This window comes from Hemiscyllium ocellatum, chromosome 2 (genome assembly GCF_020745735.1).
Source record: "Hemiscyllium ocellatum isolate sHemOce1 chromosome 2, sHemOce1.pat.X.cur, whole genome shotgun sequence".
Lineage (NCBI taxonomy): Eukaryota > Metazoa > Chordata > Chondrichthyes > Orectolobiformes > Hemiscylliidae > Hemiscyllium > Hemiscyllium ocellatum.
Window position 1 is genome coordinate 97,103,987 of NC_083402.1, and position 15,236 is coordinate 97,119,222.

At 42.3% G+C, this 15,236-nt stretch overlaps 1 protein-coding gene across 3 annotated transcripts in view; it reads right to left on the reverse strand.

The window, feature by feature from the left end:
- Positions 1-15,236, reverse strand: part of ror2 (receptor tyrosine kinase-like orphan receptor 2) — a 383,083-nt gene that overhangs the window by 84,656 nt on the left and 283,191 nt on the right. For 2 of the 3 annotated variants that reach the window (XM_060838740.1, XM_060838732.1), the window contains exon 2: positions 5,165-5,242. The exons of the other annotated variant lie outside the window; for it this stretch is intronic. In XM_060838740.1, coding sequence (XP_060694723.1) covers positions 5,165-5,242 — 78 coding nt within the window. The remainder of the gene's footprint in view (positions 1-5,164; positions 5,243-15,236) is intronic. 3 annotated transcript variants of the gene reach the window in all.

A 15,236-nucleotide genomic window follows, 5' to 3' on the forward strand; every position in this document is an offset into this window, starting at 1 on the left:
AAATGCAGGGTTGCAAGGATAGGGTAGAGGTGTGGATGGGATGTTCTTAGGAGGGTTAGTGTGGACTCAATGGGCCGAATGGCGTGCTTCCACACTGCAAGGATTCTCTGTACAAAGTTGCTGTGGTGGGTGACTTTAACTTCCCTATATTGACTGGGATTTCCTTAGTGCCAGGGGCTTAGATGGTGAGGTGTTGGGTGCATCTCAAAGCCTTTCTTGAAGCAAGAAGCAAATATGGAAGAGACCATACTGAACAAAGAACAAAGAATAATACAGCACAGAAGCAGACCCTTTGTCACTTCAAGCCTGTGCCAACACATTTTGCCCTTTCATGCTAAAACTGTCTTCACTTACTGAATCTGTATCCTTCTATTCCCTTCCAATTCATGTGTTCGTCCAGATTCTTCTTGAATGCTGCTATTGTGTCTGCATCCATCACCTCCTTTGGGAACATGTTTCAAGCACTCACCATCTTTTTTGTGAAAACTTTGCCTTACACATCATTGTTAAACTTCACCCCTCGTACCTTGAACTTCTGTCCCCTAGTAGTTAACTCCTTCACCTTTTATCCATGCTATAAACTTCTTATTAGGTCACCCCTCAACCTTCTGCATTCCAGTGAAAACAAACCCTGTTTATCCAATCTTTCTTCAAAGCTAAAATTCCCCATACTAGGCAATATCCTGATAAACCCATTTTGTAGCCTCTCCAAACCATCCCCATCATTCTGGTAGTGTGGTGACCGGAATTGTACTGGACCTGATATTGGGAGAATGAGACTGGCCAGGTGATCAATGTTTTAGTGGGAGAGTATTTAGAGAATAGTTATTGTATTCTATAATCATAGAACATAGAAAAATACAGCACAGTACAGGCCCTTCGGCCCTCGATGTTGCGCCGATCCAAGCCCACCTAACCTACACTAGCCCACTATCCTCCATATGCCTATCCAACGCCCGTTTAAATGCCCATAAAGAGGGAGAGTCCACTACTGTTACTGGCAGGGCATTCCATGAACTCACGACTCGCTGAGTAAAGAATCTACAACTAACATCTGTCCTATACCCACCACCCCTTAATCCAGAATCACTGAAAAGTGATTCTGGATCAGGAAAAGAGTAGATATCAGATGAAAGTGCTTAGTTGGATAATGTAAACCACAACCATATTAAGCAGGAACTGAGGAATAAAGATATGGGGTGGTTGTTTGAGGATAAATTCACATCTTTCATTTGGGAATCTTCGAAGAGCCAGTGGATTAGAGTTCAGGAATATTGCATGTTTGGGTGAAAATGAAAGATAAAGATGACAAGAGAAATTGTGATCTTAGTGACAAAGAAAAGGGAGGTATATGTAAGATTTAGGAAACTGAAGACAGATACAGCCCTTGAAAAATATAAAGATAGCAGAAACAACTTAAACAAGACATTAGAGGGGTAAAAGGAATCATAAAATATCCTTTGTACACAGGATTAAAAAATATCCCAAGGCATTTTATGTACATTGAAAGAGCAAGAGGGTAGCAACTGAAAGGGTAGATGCACTCAAAGACAAGGGAGGGAATTTTGTATGAAGCTGAGGCAAGTGGGCAACGTCCATTAGGAATACTTTCCAAGTTGGTACTCAGAAATCAGATGGACATCGTGGATGGTGAGTCTAGACAGGAATATTTCAATATTTTAGGGCATGTCAATAGAAAAAAGGACATGATGTTTCAAAACATAGATGTTTTGAAAAGCATGAACTTAGATAAGTCCCCAGGACATGATGTGATCTATCCCAGAAAATTAAGGGAATTGAGACAGGAAATTGTTAGAGCCTTGTACAAAGTCTTTGTAATCTTTTTTTTGGCATAGTAGAGATCCTACAGGACTGGAAAACAGCCAATGTTGCTCCTTTATTAAAGGACAAGGATAATTCAGGAAATTATAGACCAGTGAGCCTTACGTCAGTGATAGGAAAATTATTGGAGAATATTATTAGCAGCAGGATGTATGAAAAAATATGTACTTATTAGTGACAGGCATTGTTGCTTTGTGCAATGGAGGAAGGACGTGTCTCAAAAGCTCTGAATGTTTTGAGGAAGGGACAGAGATGATTGATGTGAGCAGGGCAGTGGAAGTTGTTTGTCTACATGGACTTTAGGAAGACCTTGACAAGGTTCCTCACAGCAGACTGATACAGAAGGTGAAGTCATATGGGATCCTGGTGAGCTTGCAAGATGGATACAAAATTGGCTTTGTTAATGAAGACAAAATAATGGTTGAAGAGTTTTTTCTCACAGTAGATCTATAATCAATGGTGTTCCACAAGGATCAATGCAGGGACTCATGTTGCTTTCAACAAACGTAAATCATTTGGAGGAGAATATAGGTGGCTGGTTAGTAAGTTTGCAGTTGGTACAAAGGTTGGGGAAGCTGCAAATAGACAGGAGAATTACAAAAGAATACAACAGCATATTGATAGTCTAGCGACTTCGGCAGAGAAATAGCAGATGAAATTTAATCCAGACAAATGTGAGGTTTTTTTTTAGATTAGATTAGACTTACAGTGTGGAAACAGGCCCTTCGGCCCAACAAGTCCACACCGACCCGCCGAAGCGCAACCCACCCATACCCCTACATTTACCCCTTACCTAACACTACGGGCAATTTAGCTTGGCCAATTCACCTGACCCGCACATCTTTGTGACTGTGGGAGGAAACCGGAGCACCCGGAGGAAACCCACGCAGACACAGGGAGAACGTGCAAACTCCACACAGTCAGTCGCCTGAGTCGGGAATTGAACCCAGGTCTCAGGCGCTGTGAGGCAGCAGTGCTAACCACTGTGCCACCGTGCCGCCCAAAAGGTGATGCATTTTGGCAGCAGCAAAGTATACAGTGAATGGCAGAACCATTTGAAGCATTAATGTATAGACAGATCTAGGCAAACAGATCCACAGTTCCGTGAAAGTGGCAATACGAGTGAATAAGGTGTCCAAGAAGGCATATGGATGCTTGACTTTCATGGTCGGGCCATAGAGTATAAAAATTGGCAACTCTTGTTATAGATGTATATAACTTAAGTTAGGCCACATTTGAAATATTGTGTACAATTCTGGGCTTAACACTATTAGATGGATGTGGAGGCTTTGGAAAAGGTACAGAAAATGGTTGGAAGTTGTCTGATTTGGAAGGTATTAGCTATGAAAGAAGATTAGACAAATTTAGGTTTGTTTTTACTTGAATGCTGTCGACCAAGGTCATAGCCTAATAGAAGTTTACAAAATTATGAGAGGCATGGTTTGAAGGGAGAAATGACACATTGTGGGAATATAGGATTAAGGTAAAAGGGGGAAAGTTTAAAGAAGGTGTGAGAAGCAAATTTTCCCCACAAAGGGTGGTAAGTGCCTGGAATGTGCTGCCAGAGGAGATCGTAGAAGCAGACATAATAGCAACATTTAGGAGGCATCATGACAGATAAATAAGGAGGGTATGAGCAGTATGAATTGCATAGAAGTGGAAGGTTTTTAGTTTAGAAAGGCATAATGGGTTGGCACAGGCTTGGTGGGCCAAAGGGCCTGTTCTTGTGCTGTACTATTCTTTGTTCGTTATGGAACTACTCAACCTTGTCTTATCAAGGGAAAAAGGCTATTCAATTAATAGTTCTGGTGTCATTCTCAGTTACATTTTCATATTACAAACTTAATGCGTTAACGAGCTTGACATCTTCATTGATGAGGCTTTGCTTGATCATAAATTAATAATTATGTTATTACTGAAACCTGGTGATAGATATTTTAAAATAAGTCTAATGTAGAGAAAACATACAATTGGTGACAACAAGAAACAGACAAGACAATTAAACTTACATTGTGAGCCTGGAATAGTGGAATGAGAGAAAGAAAGTTCACTCTCCTTATCGGAGTCATAAGAATGCAAGTCTTCCTTTTCACTGATCAGTACATTTGAGTATGAAGAAGAAAATATTGGTTAAATGGATTGAAGAATAGACTAATATTGTACTAAGGCAAATATAATTCAGTATTAAATTTGAAGTCCTATTCTTATTTTATAATCTTCAATTTTTTATAATTGATTTAGGGGCACAAACACTTTTATTGTAAAAGACTAAATTGATATATTGCCATGAACAAAGAAGGGTTCATGCCCGAAACATCGATTCTCCTGCTCCTTGGATGCTGCCTGACCTGCTGCGCTTTTTCAGCGACACATTTTCAGCATATTGCCATGAACAACAACAGGTGAGAAACGTTTATTCATATGTCAGAAATCATATGTCAGAACTGCTACTACGGCATGACAGAAAGACTAGGAGGATGGCATTGTTTGAATGGCCTGAATCAACCTCCCAGCCAAGAGCTGGTGGCAAGGGTGGATTAACTGACATTTGTGATCAAGAGACGGAGTGGAAAAACACTCAAAAACTGAAGAACAAGGAAGAAAGCAGTTGTGGTGAGCTAGAGACTGACTTACATGGCTTGACAGAACAGGCCAGAATTGGATATTTTCTAATCAACCTGTTCAGCAATGGTGTGAAACACCACTGGAGCAAGTGGGCCTCTTGTTTCAAAGGAACTCCACTACTATGACACAAGAGCTTTGCCAGCATGCTAAGACATCAGAGGGTGTACAAATCCTACAGAATAAACAATTAAAAATGCATATTTTTAAAGCTGATGAAATGCTCAATGACCGAACTGTGTAATCGCTTCTGACTGTATGACAAGTTGACAACTTCACATATCAAATAAAGTAATTGGAAATCATCACGAAAACGTTGAAACAAAACAAGTGACAAGAGGATGCCAAATGGTCCAGAAAGGACAGTAATTCAAAATCAAAGTAGTTGATTTAAAAACATTTTAGGATTTCCAGAGGACATGAAAAATGCAATCTAGTTGCATGTTGTGTCATCCCTTGACCTTTTAAACAAAAGCTGATGGAGCCATATGAATTACTTATATTTATTGGTAAAAAAAATTGTATAATAAACCAATAGTTTGTGTGCAAAACCTGCGAGGTTAAACAGATTTCTCAGTTTCCTCCTCTCAAATTTAAGTATGCACTGCATGAATAATCTGAACTTCTACCACTCCACTGTATAGGAAACTAGCTAAATACTAATTTACTACTTTTGTAAGAGGCAAAAAATAGCACTAACCTTTAGCTGTAGGCAAAGGACTGTGCTGGTCTCCTTCGGGTTCAATGGAGCCAAGTGGATCAGACTGTTGAGCTACATCTAGAAGTAAAATTATTCATCATAAAAATAATCTATAATAATTCTGCTATAAAGATCAAAGTTCTGTTGTTCTTCCTAGTGTTCAGTAAAATTTGTGAATATTGTCAATGGATACATCACATTCAATCCTGTTTGAAGAAATCATTTGTTGGTAGTGAGAGAGAAGACAATTTGGTTTAAATGTGATGACCCATCCAGATCGTCAATATTCACTGTCAGGGTACAGTAAAACCCTGTCAAGGAGTGTAAATAAGGCACATTGTAATTCGAATGTACAAACACACAAGAAATAACACAATGATGACATTTCTTTTCTTCTGTGATTGTGGTTTAAAAAAAATGACTTGAACATGCAACCTAAAAATGACAGATAAGTTGAGGTCAAAGATGTATAGGAGTTTGCAGTCTCACGCATGTAAATTTTCCATTTACTTTCAAAGTTTGGCAATAACTATGGCAGTACACCTTTCGAATCACCATAGTGGATAAAATGCCAACAACGGAACTTTCTCAAAATTAATTTTAATTGAAAAATACTCAAACAGTATTTGTTTCTTTGTTCAATATGCCTTGTCTCCAATATGTTTACATTTCTCCCTGAGCTTTTCAACCACAGCTGTAATTTATCAGGAATACTGAAATGTTTACGAATAGAACTGCAAACTGTCATGTTGCTATTGCATAAAATTTATTGTGTCAGAATCATTAAATGCAAGGCATATAATTTGAGCACCACCCACTCCTTACTTCAAACTTTTTTCTACCATATCTGTACTCGTGGAAATTCAAACCCAGGCAGGCCCACCCCTATTTCAAGGAATTTTTAAAAAAATTATCAATCCTATTTCAATCTTATTCCTATGACATTATTACATTGGAGAAATCAATGCCTGCAAATATTAACAGTTGCATCAATTCAACTTTATTAATTCAAAAATAATTACTGAGCTATCTTTCTACAGCGCTAGTCATCCTTTGCTCCTCGTCAATAGTCATTCTTAATACAAGAACCTTGACAGCTGATATTGACAAAACTTTTTTGATTACAATGAATACTGCAGCAGAGCTATTGAGCTGCAACACTGTATTCGGTTGCCTCCTTTGATGCCACGAATGCTGTATTTCATCAAATCCAAAATGAGTGAATACTTCCCTCAATTTAACATCAGCAGGCTCCATCCTATTCTTCACCAAACAGAAATGCTCTGCCAATTCCAGCTGCATTGCAGACTCAATAATTCTTTATGTTTGCAAGATCTGTACTTATCAAATCTGAGGTAAGCTAATAAAACTAATCAATGACCAGGATGTCTTCTTGTAACTCTGGGACATAATACATTTTTGACTTTCTTTACCTGGAGAGGTGATAGCCTAGTGGTATTATTGCTAGACAAATAATCTAGAGACCCTGGTGATATTCTGGTAACCTGCGTTTGAATTCTGGTGGAATTTGAATTAATAAATATCCGGAATTGGATATCTAATGATGACCACAAAAACATTGTTGATTGTCAAGAAAAACCCATGTTTTTCACCTATGTCCCATACAGAAGGAAACTGTCATAGTTGCCTAGTCTTAAACTTGACTCCAAGCCCACAGCTGTGTGGTTGACTCGAGAGATAGGTAATAAATGCTGGCGTGGCCAGTGAAATCCATATCCTGTGAATGAATAAAATTAATACCCTGCTCCATGTGCCTCCTCCGACAAAAAACACCAAAGGAATCATAACATTGCGAACCTATCCCTCATACAGCCATACTTAACAGATCTTCTCTGCTAACTTTAAAAATGCTGATTCTAACATCCAAACAATCTTCTGTAAGGTGTTCACAGAATAGCAGTCTGACATGTATGATGTTCTGAGGAAGGGCAACTGGGCCTGAAAGACTGAAACTGATCTCTCTGCACAAACGTTGGCAGACCTGTTGAGCTTTTCCAGCAACGCCTGTTTTGGTTTCTGATTTACAGCATCCGCAAATCTTTTGGTTTTATGTCTGATGTCTTCATTGAATTGGCTGTAGAATTGCTGCCTGCACTATATAAGCCTTATGGCTGAAGTATTCTAACTTATTTTGGAGAAATGTACCATATTCAATTAATTTATTAGTCCACAGATTACCACAAAGTTAATTATTTTGATTGTTTGGTTCCTAATGTGGGTCAAAAAGCACAGCGCTGGAAAAGCACAGCCGGTCAGGCAGCATTCACGGACAGGCAAGTTGATTGTTTTGAACATAAGTTCTTCATCAGGAATGTGGTGGAGTTGCCCAAGGGGGCTGAAAGATAAATGGGAGGGGGTGGGGCTGGGGGGAGATTTATCTATCTCCCTGAGCCCCACCCCTGTCCCACTTATCTCTCTCCGTCCAGTCCCATTTATCTTTCATCCCCCATGGGCCACCCCACCACATTCCTGATGAAGAGCTTATGCTCAAAATGTTGATTCTTCTGCTCCTCAGATGTTGCCTGACTGGCTGTGCTTTTTCAGCACCACACCTTTTGATTCTGATTTTTAGCATCTGCAGTCCTCGCTTTCTCCTGGTTCCTAATGTGATCAATTGTGTGCTTTCTCTAAACTAAAAATAAAGATGATTCATCAATCAAGTTTCTTTAATGAACAAAAATATTGATTTATTATTAAAACAATATGTTTAATGAAATTGGTTACCACACTTAGTTTGTAACGTGAAAAATTGTATACTTAATCCTCTAAATAACCCTTAAAACACAACCATGGCAGGTAATGGGTAAATAGATTTATTTCTGCAGAGAATCAATATGAATGTTATGGGGATTGAAACACTTTTAGCGTAACGTCTTTGTTATTGAAGGCAAAAAGAATAAGGTCTGGAACATTTGGGTGACCTTGTTGATCTAGATTGATCTGGAATCTGGCATACATAGATGAATGTCAAAAAACATAAGCAGATGCCCTGGGGATATGTGTGCTGAAAATGTGTTGCTGGAAAAGCACAGCAGGTCAGACAGCATCCAAGGAGAAGGAGAATCGACGTTTCGGGCATGAGCTCTTATTCCTGAAGAAGGGCTCATACCTGAAACGTCGATTCTCCTGCTCCTTGGATGCTGCCTGACCTGCTGCACTTTTCCAGCAACACATTTTCAGTTCTGATCTCCAGCATTTGCAGTCCTCACTTTCTCCTGCGGATATCTGTCCCAAGATGTAGCTTACCCAAGAAACACAATATCAAAAAGTATTTAAAGCTGAAAATCGGGTTTTTCTTTGCTTTTGCAGAAAGGACATTTCCAGAAACAGGAGAGCTGATGAGTTGGGCAGACTTTTCTTAACAGATTTCTATCCCAAATGAAAATCCAAAACTATCTGCAAGTCTACAAAACTCTATTCAAACAGAACAGTCTTAAAACTCAGTCCTGAAACAGTGTTTTCACCAAAGTGAGTTCAAGCAACTAATATTAGCAATTATCCAGAACAATGTAGGTTTCTAAGAAATAGGAGAATGTGAAGACTGCAGATGCTGGACAGTCAAGAGTCAAAACGTGTGGCACTGGAAAAGCACAGCAGTTCAGGCAGCATCTGAGGAACAGGAGAGTCAACGTTTCGGTCATAAGCCCTTCATCAGAAAATGTTGACTCTTCTGCTCCGCGGACACTGCCTGACCTGCTGTGCTTTTCAAGCGCCACACTTTTTGACTCTAGGTTTCCAAGAAATGCGTTACTAAGGAAGAAAGTTGTACGTCCTTTTGTTGACCTCCCCAAAAATCATAATCCAGGTACCTCCACAATTCTTTAAATTCAAGTGCTCAAAAATTAAATATGAAGACATCATACAGATCAATTGACTTTGCAGACCAGGAAAGCCATTGATATGAGCGTGTTTCAATCTAAACACTTCTGCAATCTTCTTTCTCTCTCTGTATCCTAATATATACTTTCTGCTCTTTTACTTGACAACTGTTCACGTTCAAAAAGGTATTTAACATAATAAAATGTGCAAAAGCACAGCAGCATTATAAAACAAAGTATCTGTTCAACCCATAGAAGGAGATATTAGATTATGATGATGAAAGTGGAGATCAAAAAGCCATGTATTAAGGAAAGTGAGAAAGGAAAGACAGCAAGAAAGTGAGGTAGAACATTGGAAAGCTATTCCAGAACCTAAAGCCCAGGCTACCAAAAACACAATGACATAACAACGCAGCATTTAAAAATTGGGAAATTCAAAAGTGGCCAGAATTAGTGGAATGCAGATACTTTGAAAACTGTTGGGCTGGAGGAGGTCACAGAAAAATGGAGGGGTGAAACAATGGAGGAATTAAAAATGAGAATGAAAGTTTTAAAATCAAGACTCTAATCTACTGTGCATTCGTCATCCTTTAAATAAATGTCAAAGTCAATCTGGTGTAGGTTCCTGGAGCAAATTCTCTTTCTAGGACATACTGATTATTCAATTGCACTTTACAACATATTATTTAGTTATTTTGCTCATTTGCTACAGCGATGATTTGTAGCACAGAATTTCATACTCTAGTAAACATGTTGCAACATCTGTGAAGAATTAGAAACTAATTAACAGGAACCATTTGTGTAAGTGTTCCAGGTCTTACACATTTATAGTTGCACCAAGAGTCAGGTTTTTTGTGCAACATACACCAGTCAAAAAGTCTACAGCCAGGTAGCATGGCAAGCGAGAATTAAACAAAAGATCTTTCTGAGCTAAAGGTATGATTATTTTAAACATCTGGGAATCAAAACCAGAGTACATACGCCACTCAGACCATCATCGTGCGAAGAATCTATTTCTAATAATTTCAATTTTGTGCTGCCTTTAAATAACAGAGTCAAATGTAGGATCATGATTATCCATTAGGCTACTTAAGAGGCATCTAAGTAGAGCGTGTCAGATGGATAAACTTCATTTACTCACATTAGATCCATTTGCCTTGTATCATCACTGCACCAAAATCTATTGATCTCATACTTAAAAGTTTCAGAAGACAGCACGTCATAACATTTGTGGATGGAAGTTTGAAATTATCACCAGACTTTGTGTGGAAACAAATGTCCTGATTTCACTCCAATAGAGCTGAAAATATGTTGCTGGAAAAGCGCAGCAGGTCAGGCAGCATCCAAGCAGGAAAATCAACGTTTCAGGCATGAGCCCTTCTTCAGGAATGAGGAAAGTGTGCCAAGCAGGCTAAGATAAAAGGTAGGGAGGAGGGACTTCGGGGAGGGGTGTTGGAAATGCGATAGGTGGAAGGAGGTTAAGGTGAGGGTGATAGGCCGGAGTGGGAGTGGGGCCGGAGAGGTCAGGAAGAAGATTGCAGGTTACGAAGGTGGTGCTGAGTTCGAGGGTTGGGACTGAGACAAGGTTCAAAGTTTGGGAGAAGATTTGTAGCTCAGATGCTCGTTGTTGTGGTTCTGTTCGCTGAGCTGGGAATTTGTGTTGCAGACGTTTCGTCCCCTGTCTCGGTGACATCCTCAGTGCTTGGGAGCCTCCTGTCAAGCGCTTCTGTGATCTTTCCTCTGGCATTTATAGTGGTTTGAATCTGCCGCTTCCAGTTGTCAGTTTCAGCTGTCCGCTGCAGTGGTCGGTATATTGGGTCCAGGTCGATGTGCTTATTGATTGAATCTGTGGATGAGTGCCATGCCTCTAGGAATTCCCTGGCTGCTCTCTGTTTGGCTTGTCCTATAACAGTAGTGTTGTCCCAGTCAAATTCATGTTTCTTGTCATCTGCGTGTGTGGCCACTAAGGATAGCTGGTTGTGTCGTTACGTGGTTAGTTGGTGTTCATGGATGCGGATCGTTAGCTGTCTTCCTGTTTGTCCTATGTAGTGTTTTGTGCAGTCCTTACATGGGATTTTGTACACTACATTGGCTTTGCTCATGCTGGGTATCAGGTCCTTCATTCTGGTGAGTTGTTATCTGAGAGTGGCGGTTGGTTTGTGTGCTGTTCTGAGTCCTAGTGGTCGCAGTAGTCTGGCTGTCAGTTCGGAAATGCTCCTGATGTATGGTAGTGTGGCTAGTCCTTTGGGTTGCGGCATGTCCTCGTTCCGTTGTCTTTCCCTTAGGCACCTGTTGATGAAATTGCGCGGGTATCCGTTCTTCTTCCTCTTTTTGCAGTTCTGGTGTGCTGCAGTGTGTTGTGGCCCTTTTGAATAGTGTCTTGATGCAACTTCTTTTGTGTGTGTTGGGGTGGTTGCTTTCGTAGTTCAGGACTTGGTCTGTGTGTGTGGCTTTCCTGTATACCTTTGTGCTGAATTCTCCGTTCGGTGTTCTCTGTACCATCACGTCTAGGAATGGGAGTTGGTTGTCCTTTTCTTCTTCTCTCGTGAATCAGATTCCTGTGAGTGTGGCGTTGATGATCCGGTGTGTGTTCTCTATTTCTGTGTTTTTAATGATTACAAAGGTGTCATTCACATATCTGACTCAGAGTTTGGGTTGAATTTGCAGTAAGAGTGTTTGTTCTAACCTTTGCATTATTGCTTCTGCTGTGAGTCCAGAGATGAGTGAGCCCATGGGTGTGCCGTTGATTTGTTCGTATATTTGGTTGTTGAATGTGAAGTGTTTTGTGAGGCACAGGTCCAGTCGTTTAAGTATGCTGTCTTTGTTGATAGGTTCAACGTCCTGTTTTCTTTTCTGTATGTCCAGCAGGTTGACTATTGCTTCTCTGGCTAGGGTTTTGTCGATAGAGGTGAACAGTGCCGTTACATCGAATGAGACCATGGTTTCTTCCTTGTCTATGTGTATATTTCTGATGATGTCCAAGAATTCCTGTGAGGATTGTATAGAGTGTCTGGATCCACTGATCAGGTGTTTCAGTTTCTCCTGTAGTTCTTTAGCCAGTTTGTGTGATAGTGTCCCTGGTAGTGATACTATGGGTCTGAGTGGGATGTCTAGTTTGTGCACTTTAGGTAATCCATAGAATCTGGGGACGTTGTTGCTTTCAAGTTTCATTCTTTGTAGGTCAAACCTGGTTATCTGTCCGTTTTTTTGTAGATTCCTCAGTGTGTTGTTTATGCGATTGGTGAGCTGTGGGGTGGGGTCAAACTCCCTCTTTTGGTAGGTGTTGGTATCTGCAAGTTGTTGTGCTTTTTGGATGTACTCTGCTTTGTCCAGGATGACCGTCATTCTGCCTTTGTCTGCTGGTAGTATGATTATGTTCTTATCGTTACTTAGTGATTTTAGTGCTTCCCTTTTCTTGGTGTTGAGGTTATGTGTTTGTCTTTTCCTTGTTATCAGAGGTACGATACTTTGTCTCACTGTTTGTCGTGTCTATTCTGTCAGTCCATTGTTCCTGAGTGTGCATTCTAGTGCTCCTAGGAAGTCTGCTGTCTTAGCATCGCTGTGGCTGTAGTTGAGTCCCTTGGCCAGTATCGTTCTTTCTGTGTCTGTGAGCTGTCTGTGGGAGAGGTTTCTAACCCAGGTGTGTGTTGTGGTGTCCTCTTTGTTGTGTGTTAGTTTGGCCATTTTTTCTTTTAGTGCCGTTTTTTTGCGGTGTGTGGTCCTGTTCTGTCCTATGGTGACGGCCTGTTCTATGGTCCGGGTCCATTCCTGAATGGTGGTCTGTATCTTACACATGGTGGAAGGATTCAATTTTTTCAGCATTCATGCAGGAACCGGATTATTCAGCACCGAACGGAGAATTCAGCCGAAAGAATCGAATCCTTCCACCATGTGTCAGATACAGATCATCAGTCAACAATCCACAAGCCAGGGACACAGCCAGACAGAACGGATTCAGGATGATCCAGGTAATGATTACAGACGCTCACAACAGACTTCACAAATACAGACAAGAAATTGCACGCCGAAAATCGTTAATTTCAATAACCACCAATCAGGAATGGACCTGGAGGTTTCTGCGAGCTGGTGTTTAGCCTCAGCGGTGTAAAACTACTACCGCGCCTCCCTTGTCTGCCAGTTTGATAGTGAGGTTGGGGTTGGAGCAGAGGGAGTGGAGGGCTGCACACCTCCTCCTACTGCCCACTTGACCATGACCCCAACTCCCACCACCAAACCATCATCTCCCAGACCATCCATCACCTCATCACCTCAGGGGATCTCCCATCCACCGCCTCCAACCTCATAGCCCCACAATCCTGCACCGCCTGTTTCTACCTCCTGCCCAAAATTCACAAACCTGACTACTTCGGCCGACCCATTGTCTCAGCCTGCTCCTGCCCCACCGAACTCATCTCTGCATACCTCGACACGGTCCTGTCCCCCTTAGTCCAAGAATGCCCCACCTACGTTTGGGACACCACCCATGCCCTCCACCTCCTCCATGATTTTCGCTTCTCTGGTCCCCAACGCCTTATCTTCACCATGGACATCCAGTCCCTGTACACTTCCATCCCCCATCATGAAGGACTCAAATCTCTCCGCTTCTTCCTTTCCTGCCAACCAATACCCTTCCACTGACACCCTCCTTCGACTGACTGAACTGGTCCTCACTCTGAACAACTTCTCTTTCCAATCCTCCCACTTCCTCCAAACCAAAGGAGTAGTCATGGGCACCCGCATGGGCTACAACTATGCCTGCCTCTTTAGCTGAGGTTAAAGTCCATTTTCCGCAGCTACACTGGCACCACCCCCCACCTTTTCCTCCGCTACATCGATGACTGTATCGGCACTGCCTCGTGCTCCCATGAGGAGGTTGAACAGTTCATCCACTTTACCAACAACTTCCACCCCGACTTAAAAATTTGCCTGGACCGTCTCGGACTCCTCCCTCCCCTTCCTAGACCTCTCCATTTCTATCTCGGACGACTGAATCAACACGGACATTTACTATAAATCGACCGACTCCCACAGCTATATAGACTACACCTCCTCCCACCCTGCCCCCTGTAAAAATGCCATCCCATATTTCCAATTCCTTCGTCTCCGCCGCATCTGCTCTCAGGAGGACCAGTTCCAATATCGAACCACCCAGATGGCCCCCTTCTTCAAAGACTGCAAGTTCTCCCCAGACCTGATCGACGATGCTCTCCACCGCATCTCCTCCACTTCCCGCTCTTCTGCCCTTGAGCCCCGCCCCTCCAATCGCCACCAGGACAGAACCCCACTGGTCCTCACCTACCACCCCACCAACCTCCATATACATCGTATCATCCGTCGTCATTTCCGCCACCTCCAAACGGACCCCACCACCAGGGATATATTTCCCTCCCCTCCCCATCAGCATTCCGAAAAGACCACTCCCACCGTGACTCCCTTGTCAGGTCCACGCCCCCCACCAACCTAACCTCCACTCCCGGCACCTTCCCCTGAAACCGCAAGAAATGCAAAACTTGCGCCCACACCTCCCCCCCACTTCTTTCCTTCCAAGGCCCCAAGGGATCCTTCCATATCCGCCATAAATTCACCTGCACCTCCACACACATCATTTACTGCATCCGCTGCTCCCGATGTGGCCGCCTACTTGTGGAACATTTCAGAGAATACCTCTGGGACACCCAGACCAACCAACCAACCCAACCACCCGTGGCTCAACACTTCAACTCCCCCTCCCACTCCACCAAGGACATGCAGGTCCTTGGCCTACACCATCGCCAGACCATAGCAACACAACGGCTGAAGGAAGAACGCCTCATCTTCCGCCTGGGAACCCTCCAACCACAAGAGATAAACTCAGATTTCTCCAGTTTCCTCATTTCCCCTCCCCCCACCTTGACTCAGTCCCAACCCTCGAACTTAGCACCACCTTCCTAACCTGCAATCTTCTTCCTGACCTCTCCGCCCCCCCACCCCCAATCCAGCCTATCACCCTCACCTTGACCTCCTTCCAACTATCGCTTTTCCAACTCCCCTTCCCCAAATCCTCCTCCTCTTTTATCTTAGCCTGCTTGGCACTCTCTCCTCATTCCTGAAGAAGGGCTCATGCCCGAAATGTCGATTCTCCTGCTCCTTGGATGTTGCCTGACATGCTGCGCTTTTCCAGCAACACATTTTCAGCATCTGCATTCCTCACTTTCTCCTAGAAGATTTACTCCAACAGAAACAAGTTGACTATA